This window comes from Mobula hypostoma, chromosome 28 (assembly GCF_963921235.1).
Source record: "Mobula hypostoma chromosome 28, sMobHyp1.1, whole genome shotgun sequence".
Taxonomy (NCBI): domain Eukaryota; kingdom Metazoa; phylum Chordata; class Chondrichthyes; order Myliobatiformes; family Myliobatidae; genus Mobula; species Mobula hypostoma.
In genome coordinates this window covers 32,528,058-32,555,306 of record NC_086124.1, presented here as the reverse complement: position 1 = coordinate 32,555,306, position 27,249 = coordinate 32,528,058, and the positions used below count along the sequence as shown (strand labels likewise).

The window sequence follows — 27,249 nt, the reverse complement described above, 5'->3', positions numbered from 1 at the left end:
TGGGGTCGGGGGGGTTTCTGGTGGGGGGGGACAGGTTGGGGGGGGGAGTGGTTGGTTTGGTGGGACGAGAAGATTTCTGTGTAACTCCAGCCCCCTCTCTCCCATTCACTGGGTGTGGGAAGGGATGGGTGTTCTGGGGTCGGGGGAGTGGTAGTGGTCGGTTTGGTGGGACGAGAAGGTTGCTGTGTAATGCCGTCCCCCTCCCTCCCACTCGCCAGGTACGGGAGGAGGTCCGTCAGGCGGAGCAGGCGGCGGCCCAGAAGGAGGAGCTGATGGGCGTGAAGCGCAGGACGCTCGAGCTGCTGCCCGATGCCGAGACCAACCTGGGCAAACTGCAGGTGAGGAGGGGCGACGGAACCAGCGGAATCCCTCTCCGTGAGGTGCCGGGCAATGGGACCCAAAGGTTTCCCCTCAGCCGAGGGCCGGGTGATGGGAACCAGCGGCCCCATCCTTCTCCTGCCTTCTGAAGGGCCGGGTGATGGGGACCAGCCTCTCCCCCTTGTTTCCCGAGGGCTGGCTGACGGGATGCAGCCACCCACTCCTGTCCCTTGGGGCCCAACCAGTGGGGCCTAGCCACTCCCACCCCACCCCCGGAAGGGCCAGCCAACGGTCAGCCCAGCAGCTCCTCCTTTTCCCTCTGGGGGGCTGGCGGATGGGACCAGCAGCTCTTGCACTCTGAGGGGCAGGTGTTTCCCCTCAACTGGGAGGGTGTGAGGGAGTTGCTGGACCCAGTGGCTCCTTTCCCTGAGGGTCTGAGGCAGTGATTTCCCCATCAATCGCTGTGTGGGGGACAGTGGGACCCGGCGGTATCCTTCACGGTGAGGGCTGGGGTGGGCAGACAACAGGATCCATTCGGAGGTGATGGGCCCACCAGGGGGTTCGCCCGCCCGCTCTGAACCCACCCGCTGTTTGCCTCCCCAGGCTGTGATTGAGGGCAGCGCTCAGCGAATCGTCAAGCTGGCCCACCAGTGGGAGAAGCATCGGGCACCGCTGGTGTCCCAACTCCGAGAGCTGAAGGAGGTCCACTCCAACCGCGAGGTGAGGCTGGGTGAGGGAAAGGGGCACAAGGACTCAGTGGTTTCCCCCTGAAAGGGGTGTGGGGCAATGGGACCCAGCAGCTCCCCTCTCCCGGACGGGACATGGCGGAGGGAAGCCGCTACCAGCCGGGAGGTGAGGTCGCGTGGGGTGGGGCAACCATCAGCTGGGGCCGGTGCTTCCCGGGAGGCCCTTCAGCCCCTCAGATTCGTGCTGGTGGGGAAAGTGCCCCCTCCCCTGATTCCCCAATGTGGCTCGCACATCCAGGTCCACAGCCTGGTTCAATGTGGATAGGTTCCTGCCTCTCCCACCCCTTCTGGTACGCAGCTCCAGACCCCGCTCCCTTCTAGGGTGGGAGGGGAAACATTCCCCCTCCTTCTCCCCCCCAACACACAACCCTCTAACCCTCTCCAGCAACCACTAAACCTCAGCCCCTGTGTTCTTCCGTCCCTCTGCTGAGGGAAATGTCTCCTTCCCACTGACACCCCCTCTTCCCCACCCCCACCCATAAAACAGAATATTACAGACCCTTTGGCCCACCATGTTGTGCCAGCCCTTTAACTCTCAGGTCAATCTAACCCTTCCCTTTGACAGCTCTCTCCATGTTTCTACCATCCATTTGCCCACCTAAGAGTTGCTTAAATGTTCCTAATGTATCTGCCTCTACCCCTGTCAGGCCAGTCAACACCCTCTGATTTAAAAAAAAATCTACCTCTGACATCCCTCCTCATACTTTCCTCCAATCACCTTAAAATCAAGCCCCCTCATATTAGCTGTTACCACCCTGAAGAAAGTCTCTGGCTGTCCTCTTACTTTGCAAACCTCGATCGAGTCACCTCTCACCCTCCTCCACTCCAAAGAGAGAAGCCCTTGCTCGCTCAACCCGCAGTACTGTGCGAGAGTCTTGGGCACGTATACGGTATTTAGCTGGGCTGCCTAAGACCTTTGCAAAGTCTGCACTTGTCACCCGGAGCGGAGAGCGAGCTTGTAAATCTGGTGGGAGCCAACGATGTTGGGGCTGTCGAGGGTGGAGCGCTGCGGGAGGGGTGTGGGGCGGGTGGCAGGGGAGGAGTACTGGGCTGGAGAGGGTACAGACACACCCAGCCCAGGTCGTTTGATTCCAAACAATTGGTTTATTGATCAATTACAGAACGTCTCTCTCGTGCTTCCCTCTCCTCTCTTCTCCCTTCCCCTTTTCCCCACCATGATTCCCCTGTCCCTGCCCCCTTCCCACTCTCAGTCCACAATAGAATCAGGTTTATCATCACTCACACAGGTCATGAAATTGCTTTTGTTTTTGTGTGACAGCAGTACAATGCAATACATAAAATTATCACAGTACTGTGCAAACATCTCGGGCTCCCTAGCTGTATATACATGTGCCTCAGAGTTTTGCACAGTACTGTGTCTACGCAAGATGTGCCCGCCAATCCAGCATCCTGGTAAATCTCCTCTGCTCCAATTCTAAAGCTTCAACATCCTTCCTATGATGAGGCGACCAGAATTGAACATAATACTCCCAGTGTGCTGTAACCAGGGTTTTATAGAGCTGCAACATTACCTCATAGCTCTTGAACTCAGTCCCCTGGCTCCTATTTTTTTCAGATTCAGATTTATCAGCACATTCAGTGAAGTGTGTGTTTTGCATTAGCAGCCAACACAGCCTACGTTACAGGTGACATGGTAGCGTAGTGGTTAGCACAACGTTTTACAGAACCAGCGGCCTGGGTCCTGCCTGGAAAGCGTTTGTGCGTTCTCAATGTTTTACAGTACCAACAACCCAGGTATTGCCTGGAAAGAGTTTGTGCGTTCTCACAACGTTTTACAATGGAAAGAGTTTGTGCGTTCTCACAGCGTTTTACAATGGAAAGAGTTTGTGCGTTCTCACAGCGTTTTACAATGGAAAGAGTTTGTGCGTTCTCACAGCGTTTTACAATGGAAAGAGTTTGTGCGTTCTCACAGCGTTTTACAATGGAAAGAGTTTGTGTGTTCTCACAACGTTTTACAATGGAAAGAGTTTGTGTGTTCTCACAACGTTTTACAATGGAAAGAGTTTGTGCGTTCTCACAACGTTTTACAATGGAAAGAGTTTGTGTGTTCTCACAACGTTTTACAATGGAAAGAGTTTGTGTGTTCTCACAACGTTTTACAATGGAAAGAGTTTGTGTGTTCTCACAGCGTTTTACAATGGAAAGAGTTTGTGTGTTCTCACAGCGTTTTACAATGGAAAGAGTTTGTGCGTTCTCACAACGTTTTACAATGGAAAGAGTTTGTGCGTTCTCACAACGTTTTACAATGGAAAGAGTTTGTGCGTTCTCACAGCGTTTTACAATGGAAAGAGTTTGTGTGTTCTCACAGCGTTTTACAATGGAAAGAGTTTGTGCGTTCTCACAACGTTTTACAATGGAAAGAGTTTGTGTGTTCTCACAGCGTTTTACAATGGAAAGAGTTTGTGTGTTCTCACAGCGTTTTACAATGGAAAGAGTTTGTGTGTTCTCACAGCGTTTTACAATGGAAAGAGTTTGTGTGTTCTCACAGCGTTTTACAATGGAAAGAGTTTGTGCGTTCTCACAGCGTTTTACAATGGAAAGAGTTTGTGTGTTCTCACAACGTTTTACAATGGAAAGAGTTTGTGCGTTCTCACAGCGTTTTACAATGGAAAGAGTTTGTGTGTTCTCACAGCGTTTTACAATGGAAAGAGTTTGTGTGTTCTCACAGCGTTTTACAATGGAAAGAGTTTGTGCGTTCTCACAGCGTTTTACAATGGAAAGAGTTTGTGCGTTCTCACAACGTTTTACAATGGAAAGAGTTTGTGTGTTCTCACAGCGTTTTACAATGGAAAGAGTTTGTGTGTTCTCACAACGTTTTACAATGGAAAGAGTTTGTGCGTTCTCACAACGTTTTACAATGGAAAGAGTTTGTGTGTTCTCACAACGTTTTACAATGGAAAGAGTTTGTGCGTTCTCACAGCGTTTTACAATGGAAAGAGTTTGTGCGTTCTCACAGCGTTTTACAATGGAAAGAGTTTGTGCGTTCTCACAGCGTTTTACAATGGAAAGAGTTTGTGCGTTCTCACAGCGTTTTACAATGGAAAGAGTTTGTGTGTTCTCACAGCGTTTTACAATGGAAAGAGTTTGTGTGTTCTCACAACGTTTTACAATGGAAAGAGTTTGTGTGTTCTCACAACGTTTTACAATGGAAAGAGTTTGTGCGTTCTCACAGCGTTTTACAATGGAAAGAGTTTGTGTGTTCTCACAGCGTTTTACAGAATCAGCAACCGGGGTACTGTCTGGAAGAAGTTTGTGTGTTCTTGTGGGTTTCATTCTGAAGCTCCAGCTTGCTCCCACAGTCCAAGTTGGTGGGTTAATTGTCCTATGATTAGGCGAGGGTTAAGTCACAGGCTGTTGGATGGGTTTATTCCACACTGTGACCCAGTGAGTGGATGTGCTGCAGCCGAGGTTACCACACGTTCCAGCACCAACATAACACGCCCACAATGTTCCCAGCAGCATAGCGGGCCCTGTACCAGCCCTCCCACTCACCCACCTGCACGAGCGATCCTCCAACTCCAGAGCAGCTCTTCAGCATCCAGGCTTTGGCCAACAGCCTTCCATTTACAGGCTTTCATCTTTGATATTGACCCCCGGACTTAGCCAGTGTCCGGATCTCGCAGGATGAACTCCAGTCGTGTCAGCTGACCGGCCCTTGTGCCTCCTGTTCGCAAGGACGTCCGCCAACCAGGGGATGGCCACATTGCTGGCCTTTTGAACATGGAGCAGAGGCCTGACCTCTAACTCCCCTACGTCCCCGTCCCTAAAGCCTAATCTGACCTCTAACTCCCCCACGTCCCTGTCCCTAAAACCTAATTTGACTTTTTACTCCCTAAATCCCTGCCCCTAAAGCCTAATCTGACCTTTTACTCCCTAAATCCCTGTCCCTAAACCCTAATCTGTCCTCTAACTCCCCACATCCCTGTTCCCTAAACCCTAATTTGACCTCTAACTCCCCACATCCCTGTCCCTAAACCCTAATCTGACCTCTAACCCCCCCCAAATCCGTCCCTAAAACCTCATCTGACTTTTTACTCCCAACATCCCAACATCCCTGTCCCTAAACCCTAATCTGACCTCTAACCCCCCCAAATCTGTCCCTAAAACCTAATCTGACCTTTTACTCCCCATATCCCTGTCCCTAAACCCTAATCTGTCCTCTAACTCCCCACATCCCTGTCCCTAAACCCTAATCTGATCTCTAACTCCCCCACGTCCCTGTCCCTAAACCCTAATCTGACCTTTTACTCCCCACATCCCTGTCCCTAAACCCTAATCTGTCCTCTAACTCCCCCACGTCCCTGTCCCTAAACCTTAACCTGACCTCTTACTCCCCAAATCCCTGTCCCTCATCCCTAATCTGATCTCTAACTCCCCCACGTCCCTGTCCCTAAACCTTAACCTGACCTCTTACTCCCCAAATCCCTGTCCCTCATCCCTAATCTGACCTCTAACAATACTCTATTCCTAAAACCATCCCTACGAGCTGAAAGAAAAGTCTCTAACAGTTCCTTTCTAGGTGTTGCCTATTTAAGAGTCGGTTTAACTGCATCTTAAATGAAATGTGTAGATGTGTACATTATCAGCCCGGGTGGCATGTTCCAAATATCCTCTGAATAAGCTTCCCCCTTCAGATCCTCTAAGACTCTCACCTCCCTCCTTAAACCTCTGCACCCTTGGCTTTGATTCCCTTCATCTAGGGTGAAAGAGTCCGACTACCTGTACCTCCCAGAGTGGTTGAGCACTGCAGCTCATCTAGTCCATGCTAGTGTGGTCTTCTCCCATCAACCTCCACCTTTCCCATCCATGTACTTGACCAAAGCTTTCCTAAATGTTGAAATCAAACCTGCATTGGTCACTTCCACACTCTCACCACCCTCTGAGTGAAGGATTGTCCCCTCACGTTTCCCTCAAACATTTCACCTTTCACCCTGAACCGATGACCTCTAGTTGTAGTCCCACCCACCTCAGTGGAAAAAGCCTGCTTGCATTTACCCTATCTATACCCTCATAATTTTGTACACCTCAGTCAAATCGCATCTCAATCTTCTACATTCCAGGGAGTAAAGTTCGAACCTGTTCAATCATTCCTTGTAACTATAGTCCTCCAGTCCCCCAGTCCCAGCAACATCCTTGTAAACTTTCTCTGCGCTCTTTCAACTTTATTGATACCTTTCCTGTAGGTCGGTGACTAAAACTGCACACAATACTCCAAATTAGACCTCACCAACGTCTTATACAACTTCAACAAACATCCCAACTCCTATACTCAACATAATGATTTATGAACGCCAATGTGCCAAAAGCTTTCTTTATGACCCTATCTACCTGTGATGCCTCTTCCAAGAAACTATGGGCCTGTGTTCCCAGATCCCTTTGCTCTACCACACTCCTCAGTGCCCTACCGTTCACTGTGTAAGACCTATCCTGGTTTGTCCTCCAAAGGTGCACCACCTCGCACTTCTCTCCATTAAACTCAATTTGCCATTTTTCAGCCATGAGCTCTGGTTTTCCTCGCTGTCCCCTGCAGTCTTGGTGTCACCACCACCAATCTCTGTGACACACCACTAGTCACAGGCCTCCAGTCAGAGAGGCAACCATCTGCTACCACTCTCTGGCTTCTGCAAAGCCAATGTGTAATCCAATTTACTACCAAAACTTTAGTGCCAAGCAACTCTTGACCGACCTCCCATGTGGGACCTTGTCAATTGCCTCGCTAAAGTCCGTGTAGACAACATCCACTGCCTTGCCTCCATCAACTTTCCTGGTAACTTATCGAAAAGCTCTAAGATTGGTTGAGCACGACCTACCAAGCACAAAGCCATGTTGGTAATCCCTCATCGTGTCCGTGTCTATATAAATACTCATAGATCCAATCCCTCAGAATACCTTGCATTAGCTTACTCTACTGATGTCAGGCTCACCAGCCTATAATTCCCTGGGTTATTCTCAGAGCCTTTCTTGAACAATGGAAGAATTCTCCAATCCTCTGGCACTCACCCATGGCTAGGGCCATTTCAAATGCCTCTGCTTGGGTAAGGTTCTGGCACAATCTCCCCTCAGCTTTGGAGTACTGAGGAAGTATTCCATCTGCCTCGATCACTCTTCATCGGCATTTGAGGATCTGTGGCTCTGTACTCAAAGCTTCCCATGTGCTGCCCCCTTCCACCCCCCACCCCCGACCCTTTACACTGCTCGGGCACCTCCCCATTTTTGTTCCTGTGTGTCTCGGGATTAAATTCCATTCATCAGCCGAGCTCTCCACTCTGTGTCTGCCTACATTCCAGGTCACTGTCAGGACGACAGCCAACTTCATCTGCAGAACCCCTTTATGGTACTGATTGATTCTGTTATGGTAATTATTCTGTAGATTTGCTAGGTATGCCCAGAAGAAAATGAATCTCAGGGTTGTATACGGTGTCATGTATGTATTTTGAGAATAGAATTTAATTTGAACTTAAATTGGATTGTTATTGGCACATGTCGTCACTGGGGTGCAGCTGAAAACTTGTCTGCTTTGAGGTAGAAGAGAGAGCAGCAGCAGAGTGAAGTGTAGCAGTTGCAGTGAAAGTGCAGTGCACGCAGACAATAACCTGCAAGGGTCACAGTGAGGGAAACTGTGAGGTCAAGGGTCCATCTTATCATAGGGACTGGTCAATAGTCCTGTAGAAGTGGGCTAGAGATTGTCCTTGAGCCCGATTGTATGAGCCTTCGGGCTTCTGTATCTTCTGCCTGATGGCAGAGGTGGAACACCAGGAGTTGGAGAATATGATGTGTGTGCATTTGGGACGTGGACCACACGCTGGGGGGGGGGGGGGCGTGATGGGGTCTAAGCTGACGACGACTTTGATAAAATGCAGGTAGATTGCATCAAATACACCCCCCTCCTCGGCCCTCCGTGACACCTCCCCGCAAATCTCCTGAGTTAGGGGGCTGGGGGTTCTCGCTCCTCCTCACTCCTGTCTCTCCCCTCCCTCCCGGACAGCACGAATCTACGCGGAAGCTCGAGGAGATCAAGGCTCTCCGGGAGAAGATAAAGACTTCAGCAGAGGAGGCCAAGAGGAAGGAGGTGTTGTACAGGCAACTGGTGAGACCTGTGGGAGGGGCAATGAGGGGCGAGGGGCGGCAGTGGGGGAGGGAGCTCTATGGGGGGGGCGAGGGATGCTGAGGAGGGAGGGGGTGCCACGAGAGGGGCAGCAAGGGGAGAAGTGCCCCACTGTGAGAGGGGCGGCTAGGAGGGAGGAGTGGGACGAAGGATTGGTCTTGGGGCTCCAGCAAGGAGTGGGGGGAGGGACAGTGGGGCGTGGGGGCTCTGGTGAGGAGTAAAGGCAAGTACTGAGGCTCCAGTGACTGTTTTCCCTCCCCAGGTGACGGAGTTGGGGACCCTGCCCAAGGAGGTGGGCCGCTCTGCCTACACCCAGCGCATCCTGGAGATCGTCACCAACATCAAGAAACAGAAGGAGGAAATCTGCAAGGTGGGGGCACGGGGTGTGAGGGAGGGGTCAGCCTGGAGTTGTGGAGGAGGAGGGCAGCTCAGAGTCACCACTGCGTCCGGTGCAGCCCCTGAGCATTAGACTCTCTCGCTTCACGCTGTCCTCCAGCCCTCAGAGTGGCGATGGGGGCTTCGGCTGCACTTCCCGCTGTGTCTCTGTTCCCCTCTCCCGTTCAAAGAGGTGATGGGCTTCACTCCCCCCACCCCAGTTCCTCTGGGTGCCACTCCCACGCTCTCAGACCAAGCTCTCCCTTGGCTACCAGCCTCCCTCCCTGACCTACCACAGAGCCCAGCACTCTCTGGTTAAGCATTTCATTGCCACCAGGCGTAGTTTATGAGGGGTTGTGGCCTTGCCTCGGGACGTGTCTGACAGCTGACAACACTCCCAGCCGTTGGGAATATCTTTTAAATAGTTCCTCAGGAAAACAGCATCCAACGTGAGGGATCCTCGCCATTTGGGACACGCTGTTTCCTCATTCGAGTGGTGGGGCGGAGATGCGTCTCTACCAAGGAGATGTAAGGCGCTCTTTCCCTCCACTAGCCAGCAGGTCACCCTGGGGCATGGTGTAGCCATGGGAGCAGGTGGTGGATGGTTGTCTGAGCAGCTGCAGCAGATCACAAGTCCTGGTTACGCGACCACTGATGTCAGGCAGACAATCTCTGAAGAGTATTGATAACGGCTGGGGTCACCCGTCTTGTAACACTGGCGTCACACAGTCCAGAAGAAGGCAATGGCAAAACCCTTCCGTAGAAAAATTTGCTAAGAACAATCATAGCGATGGAAAGACTGTGATCACCCATGGCAATATGACACGGCACATAATGATGATGTCACATGACACGACCCATGATGATGATGTCATGACACAACACATAATGATGATGTCTTCTTATTGCTTCAGGAAGGAGGTACAAAAACCTGAAGATACACACTCAATATTCAAAGTAAACATATTATCAAAGTCACCATATACTTTGATATTCCTTGATTCATTTTCTTACAGGTGTTTAGAAAAGAGTAAAGAAATCCAACAGAATTTATGAAAAAACCGAGGCCTCTGTTGGTCAGAGTCAACCATGGATGTTGTGTTCTATCTGCCTAGATAGGCAAGCCTGGGCTGTACGATATGGAGAGTTAGCTGTTGCCCATGTAGCAGGTTCCCCCTCTCCTCGCAGCGGAAAGCAAACGGCAGAGACCGATACTGCTTGGTACCAGCAGTGTAGCAGGAGTTGCCAGTCAGCGTTGAACTCAACGTAGGACTCCATCTCCGGAATTTTCTCTCGGGGTTTACTCCGGAAGCCTTCTCCACGACTGGGTATGGCTTCGAGGCAGCTGAGGTTTGAGGTCAGAATCAGGTTTATTATCACTGGCATGTGATGTCAAATTTGCTAACTTAGATCAGAGTTTTCATAGAGTCATGGAGAAGTACAACACCAAAGCAGTTTCCTTGGCCCATCCAGACTATGCCAAAACCACTTAATCTGCCTACGTCCAATGACCTGCACCGGGACCACTTCCCTCCGTACCTCTGCCATCCATGTACCGATCCAAGCTTCTAAATGCTGAAATGGAGCTGACATCTAGCACGTGCTGGCAACTCGTTCCACACTCACAACCCTGAGTAAAGAGGTTCCCCACACGCTCCCCTTAAAAGTCTCACCTTTTACCCTTAACCCATGACCTCTGGTTGTAGTCCCACCCAATCTCAGTGGAAAAAGCCTGTTTGCATTTACCATCTCTATACCCCTCATAATTTTGTATACCTCTATCAAATCTCCTACATTCTAAGGAATAAAGTCCTAACTTATTCAATCTTTCCTTATAACTCAGGTCCTGCAGACCCAGCAACATCCTTGTAAACTTTCTCTGCACTCTTCCAATCTTATTTACATCTTTCCTGTAGGTAGGTGACCAAAACTGCGCACAAATTAGGACTCACCAATGTCTTACACAAATTCAACATAACATCCCATCTCCTGTGCTCAGTACTCTGATTTACAGTCACAGTCATAGTCATACTTTATTGATCCCGGGGGAAATTGGTTTTCGTTACAGTTGCACCATAAATAATTAAATAGTAATAAAACCATAAATAGTTAAATAGTAATATGTAAATTATGCCAGGAAATAAGTCCAGGACCAGCCTATTGGCTCAGGGTGTCTGACCCTCCAAGGGAGGAGTTGTAAAGTTTGATGGCCACAGGCAGGAATGACTTCCTATGACGCTCTGTGCTGCATCTCGGTGGAATGAGTCTCTGGCTGAATGTACTCCTGTGCCCACCCAGTACATTATGTAGTGGATGGGAGACATTGTCCAAGATGGCATGCAACTTGGACAGCATCCTCTTTTCAGACACCACCGTCAGAGAGTCCAGTTCCATCCCCACAACATCACTGGCCTTACGAATGAGTTTGTTGATTCTGTTGTTGATCTTGTTGATTCATTTATGAACGCCCATGTGCCAAAAGCTTTCTTTACGACCCCGTCTACAGCTTATAGACCTGTATACCCAGATCCTGTTGTCCTCCCACACTCCTCAGTTCCTCGCTGTGTCAGACCTACCAGGACCTGGTTGGCCCTCCCAAAATGCAACACCTCGCACTTGTCTGCATCAAATTCCAGCTGCCAGTTTTCCAGCTAGTCCAGATCCTGTTGCAAGCCACGATGGCTTTCCTCGCTGTCCACTACACCCCCAATCTTGGTGTCATCCGCAAATTTTGCTGATCCAGTTAACCAGGTTATCATCCTGATCATTGACGTGGATGAGCTGCCAACCATGCTGACGAGCCCATCTGCACGAAGTGACTGGTCTTAAGCTGCCAGTAGCCCCCGACTCCCCTGAAATGGTTCCGCCGGGCTTCGTCACTAAGCCACACGTGAAGGCCGGGAGCTGGACTTGGTTGTCAGAGGCTGTTTGAGGCGCACGCCATTGGGAGCATTTAATAGGTAGTGGGAGCATATTCCCTCTACACCCCCGGCTCTACGGCCGTGAAAAACTCTACGTAAACAAAGACCTGCAAGGGACGAGTGTGCAAAACACAACTAATAAAAGATAAATGACATTGAGAACATGAGTTGTAGAGTCTTTGACGGTGAGTCTGCAGGTTGTGGAATCAGTTCAGAGTTGGGGTGAGTGAAGTTATCCACATCGGTTCAGGAGCCTGATGGTTGAGGGGTAACAACTGTTCCTGAACCTGGTGGTGTGGGACCTGAGGCTCCTGTACCTCCTGCCCGAGGGTAGCAGTGTTTTAGGAATGACTTCTTCTGATCTGTCCGTGAACACCATCTCACTGCTTTGCCCTCTTTTTGCACTGCTTATTTTTTATCTTGCGAATGGTATGCTGGCATTTATAGCGAGAGGATTCGAGTACAGGAGCAGGGAGGTACTACTGCAGTTGTACAAGGCCTTGGTGAGACCACACCTGGAGTATTGTGTGCAGTTTTGGTCCCCTAATCTGAGGAAAGACATCTTTGCCATGGAGGGAGTACAAAGAAGGTTCACCAGATTGATTCCTGGGATGGCAGGACTTTCATATGAAGAAAGACTGGATGAACTGGGCTTGTACTCGTTGGAATTTAGAAGATTGAGGGGGGGATCTGATTGAAACGTATAAGATCCTAAAGGGATTGGACAGGCTAGATGCAGGAAGATTGTTCCCGATGTTGGGGAAGTCCAGAACGAGGGGTCACAGTTTGAGGATAAGGGGGAAGCCTTTTAGGACCGAGATTAGGAAAAACTTCACACAGAGAGTGGTGAATCTGTGGAATTCTCTGCCACAGGAAACTGTTGAGGCCAGTTCATTGGCTATATTTAAGAGGGAGTTAGATATGGCCCTTGTGGCTACAGGGATCAGGGGGTATGGAGGGAAGGCTGGGGCGGGGTTCTGAGTTGGATGATCAGCCATGATCATAATAAATGGCGGTGCAGGCTCGAAGGGCCGAATGGCCTACTCCTGCACCTATTTTCTATGTTTCTATGTTATTGTAACTTATTTTTTTTGGCGCTGTACTGCTACCACAAAGCAACAAATTTCGCGACATGATAAACCTGGTTCTGATTCCCAACTGTGCATTGTCCAGATCCTGTCCGACACCAAGGACTCGCAGAAGGAGGTCAACAGTTTATCGGGAAAGCTGGAACGCACCTTTGCCGTGACGGATGAGCTGGTCTTCAAGGTACGGAGTGTGGGATCGTGCTGTGCCTCCTGTAGCGTGAGGGTGGGAGGGAGGAGTAGCTACCTCTCACTGTGGTGTGCACTACGCGTCTCCAGCACTGGGTAAAGGGACTGAGTGTAGCGTATTGAAGTTTGCTAAGTTGAATGGAAAAGGATGTGTGGGTTCTGCAGGGAGATATAGATAGGTTAAGGGAATGGGCGGGTGAAATGCAATGTTGGTAAATGCCAGGGCATCCACTTCGAAAGGAAAATAGAAGATCAGATGATTTAAATGGTAAAAGATTAAATTATTTTAAGATTAGTTTTATTTGTCACATGTACACTGAAACTTAGAGTGAAATGCATCATTTGTGCCAACAACCAACACAGTCCGAGGACGTGCTGGGGGCAGCCCACAAGTGTCACCACGCTTCCAGCGCTAGCGTGGCATGCCCACAACTTCCGCAAACCCATACGTCTCTGGAATGTGGGCGGAAACCCACGCGGTCACAGGACAACGTGCAAACTCCTGACAGGCGGCAGTGGGGATTGAACTTGGGTCACTGGCTCTGCAAAGCATTGTGCTAACCACTACGCTAATGTGCTGCCCCTTTAAGAGTCATTTGGATGGTACTTGGACGTGGGTAGGATAGGAAAGGTTTCATAGGGTGCTGCCCGGATTAGAGAGCACATCTTGTAGGGAGAGGTTGAGGGAGCTAGGGCTTCTCTCTTTGGAGCGAAGGAGGATGAGAGGTGACTTGATAGAGGTGTACAAGATGATAGGACAGCCAGAGATTTTTTTCTGGGGTGAAAATGGCTAATTTGGGGGGGGGGGTATAATTTTAAGGTGATTATGTAGGGAATGTCAGAGTTCTTTACACAAAGTGGTAGGTGCATGGAATGTGGTGCCAGGGTGGGTGACGGGCAGATACATGAGGGACATTTCCGAGGTAGGTTTTTTTTTACAGAGTCGTGGCTGTGTCGAACGTGCTGCCAGGGGTGATGGTAGATGCTGATACATTAGGGGCATTTAAGCGACTCTTACGTAGATAAGCACGTGGATGACAGGAAAATGGAGGGCCATGAGCTACGTTGGAGAAAGGGGTTAGATTGATCGTGGCACAGCACTGTGAGCAGAAGGGCCACACTCTGTTGTTCTGCTGTGTTCAGAGGGTTACAGGCCAAATGTGGGCAAATGGGGATTGGCATAAACAGGAATCTTGATCAGTTGGGCTGAAGAGCTGCTAGCAGATCAGCATGGCACACAGAGGAAAGGAAAAATGCGAGGCTCGGTGAGAGGCCAAGGGTTTCTCAGGGACTCTGGCTATATTTTTATTTGTAACTATGTTTTTGTTTACTGCTTTCGTAACGGTGTGCTGTTGGTTGTTGGTACTGTGATTTGCACCTTGGCTCTGGAGGTTTGGCTATATTCATGTGCATGGCCGCTACGTTTGGGGCAACAATGAAGGTACTCCTCCTCTGTCCATGGCCACTCAGATGTAGAAGGAATCTTCATTGCTGTGTCTGGAACAGATTTGTTTTACCAGTCGGGGTTGTTAGCCCTCAGCTGAACTGCTGAACCTGACAGACCACTCTTAGTCTGACCTATAGTTTGGCATGGGTGACCCTACCAATAGCCCTGACTCCGGCCATCTTAGCTGTCTGGGTCACTGAAGCACGCCAGCCTCCAGACCCCGCGACGAGGTCGCGGTCCGCTTGGAGGATGTGCCCCTGAAACTGACTTCTAAAAGTCGTTCATGTACCTGCCTCAGCTTCTTCCTCTGGCAGCTCATTCCGTCGGCTGACTGCAGAGTTTCGAAAGATTATCACGCGTACGTCGAAACAGTCGATGAAATGTGTTGTAGTTATCAGTCCGAGGTCGTGCTGGGGGCAGCTCTCAAATGTGGGGCGCCAAAATGGACTGCCCACGACTCGCAAGCCTACTAACCCGTAAGTGTCTGGCCTGTGGAAGGAGGCCGGAGCACCCAGAGGAATCTCACACACGTACACACTCCAATAGCGGGAATTGAACCCGGGTCACTGGTTCTGTAATGGCACCGCGCTAACCACTATGTTACCATGTCCCCCAGATCTATATTACTGAACTCTAGTCATAGGATTGTGAATCGAGTTTAATATTGAGTGATGAGATGTTAGGTACAGGCACTGTGGCCGTTGACTTACGCCATCTCTCTCTCTCCAGGACGCCAAGAAGGATGAAGTTGTGCGTAAGGCGTACAAGTACCTGGCAGCACTGCACGAGGTACAGGGAGCGCGTTCCGGTCCGTGACAGGGCGAAGGGGGTGGAGGGGACAGCTGTTTGGTGGGGGGGGTTCTGGCCCTGATTTGGCCCACAACTGCTGTACCGTCCCCTTCCAGAACCGCGTAGGGTACGGGGAGCGCGGTCCAGTCTGGGACGGGTCAGGGTTGGAGCTAGGAGCCCGAGGGGGCTCTGGGGATCAGGGGAGGTGGTGTACGGCCCTGTCTGACCCAACCACTGCCATCCCGTCCCCTCCAGAACTGCAGCCACCTGATCCGGACCATCGAGGAGAGCGGAACCATTCTGAGGGAAGTGAGGGACCTGGAGGAACAGGTGAGAGAAGGAGAGGCACGGGGAGAGAGGGGAGAGCGGGACTGTGTCACTGTGTGTGTGTGTGTGTGTACATGTCACTGTGTGTGTGAGAGAGAGTGTACATGTCACTGTGTGTGAGACAGTACATGTCACTGTGTGTGTGTGTGTGTGTACATGTCACTGTGTGTGTGTGAGAGAACATGTCACTGTGTGTGTGAGAGGGAACATGTCACTGTGTGTGTGAGAGGGAACATGTCACTGTGTGTGTGCGTGAGAGAGTACATGTCACTGTGTGTGAGACAGTACGTCACTGTGTGTGTGAGACAGTGTACATGTCACTGTGTGTGTGAGACAGTACATGTCACTGTGTGTGTGTGTGTGTGAGACAGTGTACATGTCACTGTGTGTGTGAGAGAGATAGTGTACATGTCACTGTGTGAGAGAGTGTACATGTCACTGTGTGTGTGAGAGAGAACATGTCACTGTGTGTGAGAGACAGTGTACATGTCACTGTGTGTGAGACAGTGTACATGTCACTGTGTGAGAGAGTGTACATGTCACTGTGTGTGTGAGAGACAGTGTACATGTCACTCTGTGTGTGTGAGACAGTGTACATGTCACTGTGTGTGTGAGAGAGATAGTGTACATGTCACTGTGTGAGAGAGTGTACATGTCACTGTGTGTGAGAGACAGTGGACATGTCACTCTGTGTGTGAGAGTGTGCGTATGTCCACAAGACCATAGACCGAGCAGAATGAGGCCATTCAGCCCATTGAGCTTGTGCCATCATTCCATCATGGCTGATCCCGGATCCCACTCAACCCCATACACCTGCCCTCTCGCCATATCCTTTGATGCCCTGACCAATCAGGAAACTATCAACTTCTGCCTTAAATATCCCCACAGACTTGGCCTCCACCGCAGTCGGTGGTAGAGCATTCCACAGATTCACTACTCTCTGGCTAAAAAATTCCTTTCTTCTGTTCTGAAAGGGAGACCTCACTTCTGAGGCTGTGCCCTCTAGTTCTGGATACCCCCACCAAAGGAAACATCCTCTCCACATCACCCGAATATTCAGTAGGTTTCAATGAGATTGCCACGCATTCTTCTAAATTCCAGTGAGTACAGGCCCAAAGCTGCCAAACGCACCACATATGTTAACCCCTTCATTACCAGAATCATCCTCTGGACTATCTCCAATGACAACACATTCTTTCTGAGTTAAGGGGCCCAAAACGGTTGACAATACTCCGAGTGCGGCCTGACTAGTGTCTTATAAAGCGTCAGCATTATTTCCTTGCTTATACAATCAATTCCCCTTGAAATAAATGCCAACATTGCATTTGCCTCCTTTACCACAGACTCAACCTGTAAATTAAACTTCTGTGAGTCGTGCACAAGTACTCCTAAGTCTTCGTTTGAACTTCTCCTCATTTAGATAATAGTCCGCACTGTTGTTCCTTTTACCAAAATGCATGACCATACATTTCCCAACACAGTATTCCACTTTTTTGTCCATTCTTCCAATTTGTTTAAGTCCTGCTGCAAACACATTGCTTCCTCAGCACTCCCTACCCCTCCAGCTATCTTCATATCATCTGCAAACTTTGCCAGAAAGCCATCAATTCCATTATCTAAATCATGACATACAATGTGAAAAGTAGCGGTCCCAGTGCTGACCCCTGAGGAACACCGTCAGTCACTGGCAGCCAACCAGAAATGGCCCCTTTTATTCCCACCTGCTGCCTCCTGCCTGCCAGCCATTCCTCACACACACCCAGTATATTTCCTGCAGCACTGTAGGATTTTATCTTGTTAAACAGCCTCGTATGTGGCACCCTATCAAACGCCACTCTGTGTGTGTGTGTGTGTGTGTGTTTGTTGCAGTCTGCGTGCCCTCCCCTCCCCAACACTGATCCCAGTCTCTGCCTCCCCCACAGATCGAATCGGAGACGGGGAAGATGGCGCTCGGCAGCCTGGAGAAGATCCTGGCTGATTACAAGGCCGTGCGTCAGGATAACTCTGCTCTGGCCCTCAAACTGCAGCAAGCTTGAAGCTGCCACCCAGCACCCCTCTGTGGGATCCTGCACAGACCGGTCCCCCCTCCTCACCCACACCCTCCAGAGTGACGGCACAAACCCGCACCCCCTGAGGCTTTCCTGGTGTCGTCCTGCCTCCCTGGGTCAGGAAGGTGCTCTGGACCAATGTGAATAACCTGCCCTGAACTGTCCGCCTCTCTGCTGCTCTCTGATCTGGCGGGGGGAGGCCGTGGGCGGTGGCTTCACTCTGTAAAATGTTCTTTCCGGGATTTCACAGGTCCCTCTGCCACCTCCCAACAACCATGGGACAGACTTGACCCATGTAATAAAGAATGATGAGCGAGATTATCTTTATTTGTCATACGTACATCGAAACACACCGTGAAAAGTGTTGGTTGCGTTAACCATTGTGGTCCTGGGATGTGCTGGGGTCAGCCTTCAAGTTTTGCCGACGTAAATGGCCAGAACTCGGTAACCCGAACCCCTCTGTCTTTGGAATGTGGGAGGAAACTCGAGCACCCAGAGGAAAGCTGAGCGGATGGACAAACTTACAGACAACGGTGGGAATCGAACCCGGGTCACTGGTGACACTGTCCACCCTGTTGTAATATCAGCCTTTGACACATTTTAAAACAAGCTGCGGGAGGAATTCTGTCAGGGAGGGTCGGCCCTGCATCAGAACTTAAACAACTCCTTTCCCCTTGACGGACTTGTGGATTGGAGGTTTAGTGGGCGGTGTAGAAGATCGCCGAAGAATATAGTGGGATACAGATGGGTTGCAGATTTGGGTGGGGAAATGGCGGATGGAGTTTAACCTGGCCGAATGTTACACCTTGGGGGATCAGATGTCAGGGCACGACCCTCAACAGTGTGAGGAGCAGAGGGATTTTGCTCATCGTCTGCAGCTTCCTGAAAGGGGTTCCGCAGATTGACGGGTACTGTCGAAGGTGTGCCTTCCATAGTAGAGTTCAAGTGAAGTTGCAGTTTTATAAATGGAGTATTGTCTTCAGTCCTGGTTGCCCTGACACTGTGAGGATGTTGAGGCTTTGGAGAGGGTGCAGAAGACGCATCGCCAGGATGCTTGGTTAGCACAGCAGTTTACAGTGCAGGCGACCCAGGTTCAATTCCCACCACTGCCTGTAAAGCGTTTGGTGAACCCGTGGGTTTCCTCTGGGTGCTCTGATTTGCTCCCACAGTAGGTTAGTTGGTCATTGTAAATTGTCCCGTGATTAGGCTCATTAAATTGGATGATTGCTGGGCGGCGTGGTTCGAAGGGCCGATTCCGTGCCGTATCTCAATAAATGTTGCCTGCGTTAGAGGGTTTGAGGCATATGGAGATGTTGGACAAACCTGGGTTGTTTTTTCTCTGGAGTGGCGGAGACTTGAAAGATCTTTATACGGTTGAGAGGCACCAATAGAGTAGAATAGGCACTATCTCTTGCTCATGGTTGAAACATTTAATATTAGAGGGCGTGCATTGAAGATCAGAGGGGGTAAATTGAAAGGAGGTATGAGGGGCAAGTGTTTTTTAAACACAGAGTGATAGGTGCCTAGATTGTACTGCCAGAGGTGGTAACAACTGTGTTGATTCTGGTGTTTCTGCGATTCGGAGGTTCGGAAGTCAAGAGAGAGGCATAAAGCTTGTTGCTTACTGATGCTTTAGTAAGTGTTAGGAGAACAAGCAAAAAACGAACAGCACAGAACAAAGCCACTGTGGTCTTACAACAACGTGGTTCTTGCACAAAGAAAATGCTGGCTCGAACTAGAAAGGTAAGCAACATACCAATGATGACAACTAACCTATAAAACATCAGGATTCAAGTGACTGCAGAAAACCCGAGACACTTCAGAAAAATATGGAATCAGCTAACCTACCGTTACAGGAAATTGCATTTGATAGTAACATATGACATCATTTTGTTGTATGACGTGGGCAATCAAGGTCTCACGACAATGATTGTTCTTGGCAAATGTTTCTACACAAGTGCTTTGCCATTCCTTCTGGGCAGTGCCTTTACAAGACGGGCGACCCCAGCGATCATCAATACTCCTTAGAGATTGCCTGCCTGACATCAGTGGTCGCATAACCAGGACTTGTGATCTGCACCGGCTGCTCATATGGCCATCCACCACCTGCCCCCTCGGCTTCACATGACCCTGATCGGGGGCTAAGCAGGTGCTACACCCTGCCCCAGGGTGGTCTGCAGGCTAGCGGAGGGAAGGAGCACCTCACTCCTCCTTTGGTAGGGACGTATCTCCACCCTGTCACCCGCAACACACACAAAGGTGATTATGTAAAAGTGATACACAAGGATACAAAAGTTAAAACTAGAAGGAAAATAACAATTCTACACCCTGATCCAACAGTGTTTTTGAGGCTCATGGATGTGGGAGAACTGAAAGGACACGGAGACGGGACTCGTGTAATTGCGCACAATAATTTAATTAGTTTAGCAGGGCCGGTTCCTGTATCATTCGGTGTTCGAGATGCTGATCATTCAGTCAATTGTTACTGCAGATTCCAACACTGCACTCTCTGGCATTCCCACTGTAACAGTGACAACACACACAAAATCCCAGGGAAACTCAGTAGATCAGGCAGCAGTTCGGGCTGAGGCCTCATCAGGACTGGAAAATAAAATGAGCTCTGGAGATATCAAACAACAGGAATTCTGCAGATGCTGGAAATTCAAGCAACATACATCAAAGTTGCTGGTGAACGCAGCAGGCCAAGCAGCATCTATAGGAAGAGGTGCAGTCGACGTTTCAGGCCGAGACCCTTCGTCAGGACTAACTGAAGGAAGTTAGTCCTGACGAAGGGTCTCGGCCTGAAACGTTGACTGCACCTCTTCCTATAGATGCTGTCTGGAGATATCAAAATGGATTTCCAGCATCCGCAGATTTTCTTGAGTTTGCGCTCCCCCTTTTGCAATGCTTCCCTGTTGGGATCATCTCGTCACCTGCCTTGTCGTGTTCCCTCGAGATTTATCAGTTTCTGTGGGATTGCACCACCTCCTTTGAGACATGGGCATGTTTATGGTCAATATCTATTATATTGATGTCTCTGGGCCTGTACTCACTGGAGTTGAGAGGAATGAGGGAGAATCCCATTGAAATCTATTGAGTATAATGATCTATGCTTGTTATCCCAGGAGTGGTTTCTGCTTCCACGAGTTGCCTCCCCAGAGTAAATAGTTGTTCCCAGCAGTGCTTCCTACTAACTAGAGTTGCCTTCCCAGGGTACGTGTTGTACAGTGATCTACGGTCAAATTCCCAGACGTGATTTCTACTTCCTTTAGTTGTCTCCCCAGGATAGAAATTTATTCCCGGGAGAGGTTTACACTTCCTGGAGTTGTCTCCCCAGGATAGATATTGTACAATGGTCTATAGTGTTATTCCCAGGAGCGGTTTCTACTTCCTAGGGTTATGTCTACCCAGGGTAGATATTGTACACTGGTCAAAGGTCATATTCCCAGGAGAGCTTTATACTTCCTACAATTCTCTCTCCACTAGACACTAGAATACTACAGCACAGTACAGGCCCTTCGGCCCTTGATGTTGTGCCGACCCATATATTCCTTAAAAAAAAGGTACTAAATCCACACTACCCTGTAACCCTCTATTTTTCTTTCATCCATGTGCCTGTCTTAAATACCCCTAATGTTTTAACCTCCACCGCCATCCCTGGCAAGTCATTCCAGGCACCCACAACCCTCTGTGTAAAAAACTTACCCCTGATGTCTCCCCTAAACTTCCCTCCCTTAACTGTGTACATATGCCCTCTGGTGTTCGCTGTTCCCAGGGTAGATACTGTGCAGTGATCAGTGATCACATTCCCAGGAGTGTTTCTTCTTCCTACACTTGTCTCCCCAGGGTCGATATTTATTCCCACGAGTGGTTTCTACTTCCTACAGTTGTCTCCCCAGTGTAGGTGTTGCATTATGAACTGTGGTCATATTCCCAGGAGTGGTTTCACTTCCTAGGGTTTTGTCTCCCCAGGGTAGATATAGTACAATAGCCTATGGTCACATTCCCAGGAGAGGTCTCTAATTCCGAGAGTTGTCTCCCCAGGGTAGATATTGATTTCCAGGAATGGTTGCTACTTCGAGTTGTCTCCCCAGGGTAAATATTGCACAATAACCTATGGACAAATTCCCAGAAGTTCCCACAGTTGTCTCTCCAGGGTAGATATTTATTCCCAGGAGTGGTTTCTATTTCCTGGAGTTGTCTCCCCAGGGTAGATATTGTACAATGGTCTGTGGTCATATTCCCAGGAGAAGTTTCTATTTCCTCAGGTTGTCTTCCCAGGGTAGATATTGTACAATGATCTATCATCATATTTCTAGGAGACTTTTTACTTCCTAGGATTGAGTCTCCCCAGGGTAGATACTGTACAATACTGCCTGGAGACTGTGGTGAGCAGGGCAGAATAATCTGCTGATTCCTGCCCCCATCACTGTTCTCACTGCCGTCAGCTGAGCGATGGGCCAGTCCCGTTCACGCGGAGTGAGGTTTGGGTATGGTAGAACAACGTGACAAGCACAGAGATGTAGACAGCACACAGAGCACATGTGCAGTTTATTGTCAAATGCACAAGTCCATACCTGCACAGGTTCAAGCCTTGTCTGGCTGGCTGCCGGTGACTAGTGGTGTTTCACAGGGGTCTGTGTTGGGACGATTCTTTTTACTTTATATGTTAATGACTTGGATGATGGAATTGATGGCTTTGTTGCAAAGTTTGTAGACGATGCAAAGATAGATGGAAGGGCAGGTTTTGAGGAAGTAGAGAGGTTACAGTACAGGCAAAGAAATGGCAGGTGGAATACTGTTTCGGCAAGTGTATGGTCATGCACTTTGGTAGAAATGAAAGGGTTGACTGTTTTCTAAATGGAGAGAAAACACAAACATGAGACGCAAAGGTTCTTGGGAGTCCTTGTGCAGGATTCCCCAAAGGTTAATCTTCAGGAAGGCAAATGTGATGTTAGGATTCACTTCAAGAGGATTAGAATATGAAACAAGAATGTCATGTTGAACCTTCTTAAAGCTCTGGTGCGCCCTTCTTGAAGTATTGTGAGTAGTTTTGGGCCCCTTGTCGTAGAAAGGATGTGCTGAAACTGGAGAGGGTTCAAAGGAGGTTAGTGAAAATGACTCCAGGATTGAGTGGCTTGTCATGTGAAGAGCGTTTGATGGCTCTGGAATTCACTAGAATCCAGAAGAACGAGGGGTGACCTCATTGAAACCTGTCGAATGGTGAAGGGCGTCGATAGAGTGGAAGAGGAGAGGGTGTTTCCTTTGGTGGGGCAGTCTAAGACCAGAGGGTACAGCCTCAGAGCGGAGGGGCGTCCATTTCGAATGGAGCCGAGGAATTTCTTTAGGCAGAGAGTGGTGAATCTGTCGAATTTGTGTATTTATGGTAGAGGTTGATAGATTCTTCATTGGTCAGGGCATGAAGAGATACGGTGAGAAGGCGGGAGAATGGGGCTGAGAGGGAAAATGGATCAGTCATGATGAAATGGCAGAGCAGACTCGATGGGCCAAATGGCCTAATTCTGCTCCGATATCTCATGCGATCACTTACTTGCAGCCGCAGACAGCATCAGACAAGCAGCGTTCACGTGGAAAACAAATTGAACCCAATCTTTACAAGAAAGATCACTTTACGCTAAAGAGTGTGAGTGAGTGTGTGTATATATATGTATGTGTGTGTGTATGTATGTGTGTGTATATACATACACATACACATACACTCACACTCACACTCACACTCACGGGGAAGGTTTCGGGAGTAAACCCCGATCGAAAATTCCGGAGCTGGAGTCCCTCAGGCGGTCCGACGTCGGGTCAATGCTGCCTCTCGACCCCTGCGAGGCTGCTGGTGATAAACTGGACTAGTCCCGGGGTCCATCAGGTGCGTGGAGGGGAGAAGCCTGTACGGGCAACAGCTTGCTCGCCATATCGTAAGACCCAGAAGCAGAATCGGGCCATTTGGCCGGTTGTCTGCCCCGCCATTTCCCCTCTCAACCTACTCCCCGTAACCATTCAGCCAGAGTTACCCAGATTTCTCTAAGCTCCATGTGCCTACCCAGGAGTCTCGTAGAAGATACAAGTCCGCCTCCACCACCGCCGCCGGCAGCCCATTCCACGCACTCACCACTCTGCGTAAAAAACTTACCCCTGACATCTCCTCTGTACCTACTTCCAAGCACCTTAAAACTATGCCCCTCTCGTGTTAGCCATTTCAGACCTGGGAAAAAGTCTCTGACTATCCACATGATCAATGCCTCTCATCATCTGTATTCGCAAACAAAAGGAAACACTTCACACACAGATAACCATAATAAAACAGCAGACGAGGGAAACCAGTGTCCCCAGAAATCGGAATGACAGTAAAGAAGCCGATCTCTGCTCTGTCGGGGGTTGGCTCAGATCCAACAATCTCGCGCAGTCTATTTTCCCCTACGGAAAATCCTGGGAATTCTGGACACTTTTTCCTCACTCTGCATGCCACGGCGGCAGAACAGAGGAGCACTTTCAGTAATAGACGAGGACAATTGCGCTGCTCCAAAGATCTTATCCTCGGCCGTTAGGTCTATAATGAGTCAACCTACAGCTGGGGAAGTGATGACCCCCTCCTGTTAGACTGTTCGAAGTAACTTATTTTTAAAATTCTTTCTTACTTCTCTTCTAATATTTGTATATCTGTGCACTTGTAATGCTGCTGTGACACTGTAATTTCCTTTGGGATCAATAAAGTATTTATCCTCCCTCTCTCTCCCTCTCCGTACTGTTCCGTATCTGGGCAGTGCGCGGTTCCTCGTCACGGCAGCAATCACCGGCCGTGAACTAACCTAGAACAAAACTCTCTTCCCCCACTTGCACCAAGAAAGTGCCCCTTTTTATTCCCTTTAAGATTCTTCCAAAGCACAATATAATTATCACCTCGCCACTTTTCCCGTCTCTCAGCGGTACCAGCACTTATGATCTTCAGGATGGTCACGATAATTTTGGAAGACGGGGATAATAGATCTGTGAGGAGGAAAACATCTCCAGTTCTTTATAACATTCCAGACTGACATCATTTGTTCTTCGGATTTCCATTTTATTCTGGCATGCACCAAGGAAGAGTCACAATTAACTCTTTCCTTACACCTATCAACCTCCGTCTTAAATGCACCCAATGGCTTGGGTTCCACCGATTCACTACTCTCTGGCTGAAGAAATTCCGGTTCTAAAAGGGCGTCCCTCTATTCTGAGGTTGTGCCCTCTGGTTTTAGGAAATATGCTCTTCAAATCTACTCTGTCTGAGCCTTTCAACATTCGAAAGGTCTCAATTAGATCCCACCTCATTCTTCTGAATTCCAGCGTCCGGGTCCTCCAGCCCGTGGGTAGGGTTGTGTCCGGGTCCTCCAGCCTGCCACTGGCGCTGTGCCGTGATCCTCGAACCTGCGGGTGGCGCTGTGGCTGTATTTTCCAGTCGGCGGCGTCATTGTGGCGCTGTGTCCTCCAGCCGATTGGTGGCGGTGTGTCCAGGTAATGCAGCCCGCGAGTGGTGCTATGCCCGGGTCCTCCAGCCTCTGATTGGCGCTGTATCCGGATCTTCCAGCCCGAGAGTGGTACTGTCCGGATCCTCCAAGAGGCTGGTGGCGCTGTGTCCAACTCCTCCCGGAGGCTGGCGAACCTTTGCCCGAGTCCTTCAGCCGCGAGTGGCGCTGTGTCCGGATCCTCCAGGCGTGTGGTGGAGCTTTGCCAGGTTCTCCAGGAGGCTGGTTGCGCTGTGCCGGGGTCTTACAGTAGGATGGTGTCGCTGTGCCCGGGTCATCCAGCCCGTGAGCGATGCTGCGTCCAACTCCTACAGGAGGCTGGTGGAACTGTGCCCGGGTCCTCCGAGAGGCTGGTGGCGCTATACTGGGGTCTTCCAGTCGGATGGTGTCGCTGTTCCTGGTTCCAACTCCTCCAGGAGGCTGGTGGCGCTGCGGCCGGATCCTCCAGGCCAGCAGTCCCCAACCACCGGGCCGCAAAGCATGTGCTGCCGGGCCGTGAGGAAATGATATGATTTGGCGGTATGAAGCGATATGGATCAGCTGCACCTTTCCTCATTTCCAGTCCCGCCCACTGTTGAGATTGAATGCACGCGAGGTCATGACGCACGCGTGGTCATTACGGCCACGCCGGAGGTCATCAGCCAGTATGAGTAAAAAACAAACGTCGCTTGAGAGTTTCTTTGGAAGAGATGGTAGGGGACATAAAAGGCCTAACGATGATGATAATGCAGAGACAGCTGAGGCTGAGACTGCAAAAAAAAAAGAAAGCTTCCTTCAACAGAAAATACAAGAGTCGTACATAAAATATGGCTTTATTGCGACTGGTGACTCGCACACTCTAAGCCCCCTGTGTGTGTGATATGTGGAGACACGCTGTCTAATGAGGCAATGAAGCCCTCAAAACTGCTTCGGCACCTTGAGTCCAAGCACTCTGTACTTAAAGACAGACCCGTTAATTTTTTTGAGCGGAAAAAAACGTGAGCAAGCTGAACAGAAGGAAGTGCTGAGAGCCGTCACCTCCACAAACGCTGCTCTGAGAGTGTCGTACTTAGTGGCTAGCCGTATTGCTAAGGCTAAGAAGCCTTTCACTGTTGGTGAAGAATTGATTCTGTCTGCTGCCAAGGGCCTGTGCCGTGAACTGTTGGGAGAAGCCGCAGCTAACAAGATGGCACAGGTTTCTCTTTCAGCTACCAGTTTCAAGGAAAATCGATGACATAGCGGAGGACATCGAAGCACAGCTGTTGGAACGGCTTAACGAGTCACCATGGTATGCTATCCAGGTCGACGAGTCTACCGATGTCGACAATAAGGCAACGCTGCTGGTATATATTTCAAGACGATGTTCTGGAGGATATGTTGTGTGCACTGCCGCTGCCAACTAACACAACTGGGGCAGAACTATTCAAGTCTTTGAATGACTACATGTCAGGCAAACTGGACTGGTCATTCTGTGTTGGAATATGCACAGACGGGGCTGCAGCTATGACTGGTTTCACTACCCGAGTCAAAGAGGTTGCTCCTAAATACCAGTCTACACACTGTGTCATACACAGGGAAATGCTGGCTAGCCAAAAAATGTCACCAGATCTTAACAGCGTATTGAGTGATGGTGTTGAAGTTATCAATCACATCAAAGCAAAAGCCCTTAACTCGCGTCTGTTTGAGCAGCTTTGCGAGGAAATGGATGCAGAGCACAAAACGCCTTCTCTTACACACTGAAATCAGGTGGCTATCAAGGGGGAGAGCCCTGGCCAGGGTTTTTGAGTTAAGAGAGCAGCTACAGAGATTTCTTTCAGGAAAAAAGTCACCACTGGCAGCACGCTTCAGTGACGAGGAGTGGATAGCAAAACTCGCTGATCTGTGTGACATCTTCAACCTGCTCAATGAGCTCAATTTGTCACTTCAGGGGAGAATGACAATTGTCTTCAAGTTGGCAGATGAAGTGTATGCTTTCAAAGCCAAACTGGAACTGTGGGGACGGCGAGTGGACGGGGGCATATTTGACATGTTCCCAACATTAGCTGGGATTTTGGGAGAGACTGAGGCTGCACCGTCCTTCTCACAGCTGGTGCGCGATCACCTATCTTCGCTGTCGACAGAATTCGAGCGTTATTTCCCAACCGCAAATGACCCAAGACGTGCAAAGGAATGGGCCCGTGACCCATTTGTGAATGTTCCCGGTGAATCATCCATGTCAGCGCGGGAAGAAGATCAACTCCTCGAACTTGCAAATGCCGGGGGGGGCTGAAAATTATGTTTGACATAACATCTCTGCCAGCATTCTGGATCAAAGTCAAGTCTAAATATCCTGAGACAGCCACGAAAGCACTGAAAACGTTGCTTCCATTTCCAACATCATACCTT

The 27,249-nt window shown here is 49.6% G+C and overlaps 1 protein-coding gene across 2 annotated transcripts in view; it reads left to right on the top strand.

The window, feature by feature from the left end:
* The window catches only part of ccdc22 (coiled-coil domain containing 22), a 36,586-nt gene extending 18,904 nt beyond the window's left edge, over window positions 1–17,682 (top strand). For both annotated transcript variants that reach the window (XM_063034770.1, XM_063034769.1), the window contains exons 10-17: window positions 219–338; window positions 922–1,038; window positions 8,071–8,172; window positions 8,453–8,560; window positions 12,660–12,755; window positions 14,937–14,996; window positions 15,252–15,326; window positions 17,246–17,682. In XM_063034770.1, the coding sequence (XP_062890840.1) occupies window positions 219–338; window positions 922–1,038; window positions 8,071–8,172; window positions 8,453–8,560; window positions 12,660–12,755; window positions 14,937–14,996; window positions 15,252–15,326; window positions 17,246–17,359 (792 nt within the window). In that variant the 3' untranslated portion in view covers window positions 17,360–17,682. The remainder of the gene's footprint in view (window positions 1–218; window positions 339–921; window positions 1,039–8,070; window positions 8,173–8,452; window positions 8,561–12,659; window positions 12,756–14,936; window positions 14,997–15,251; window positions 15,327–17,245) is intronic.
* The last annotated feature ends 9,567 nt before the right edge of the window (window positions 17,683–27,249 follow it).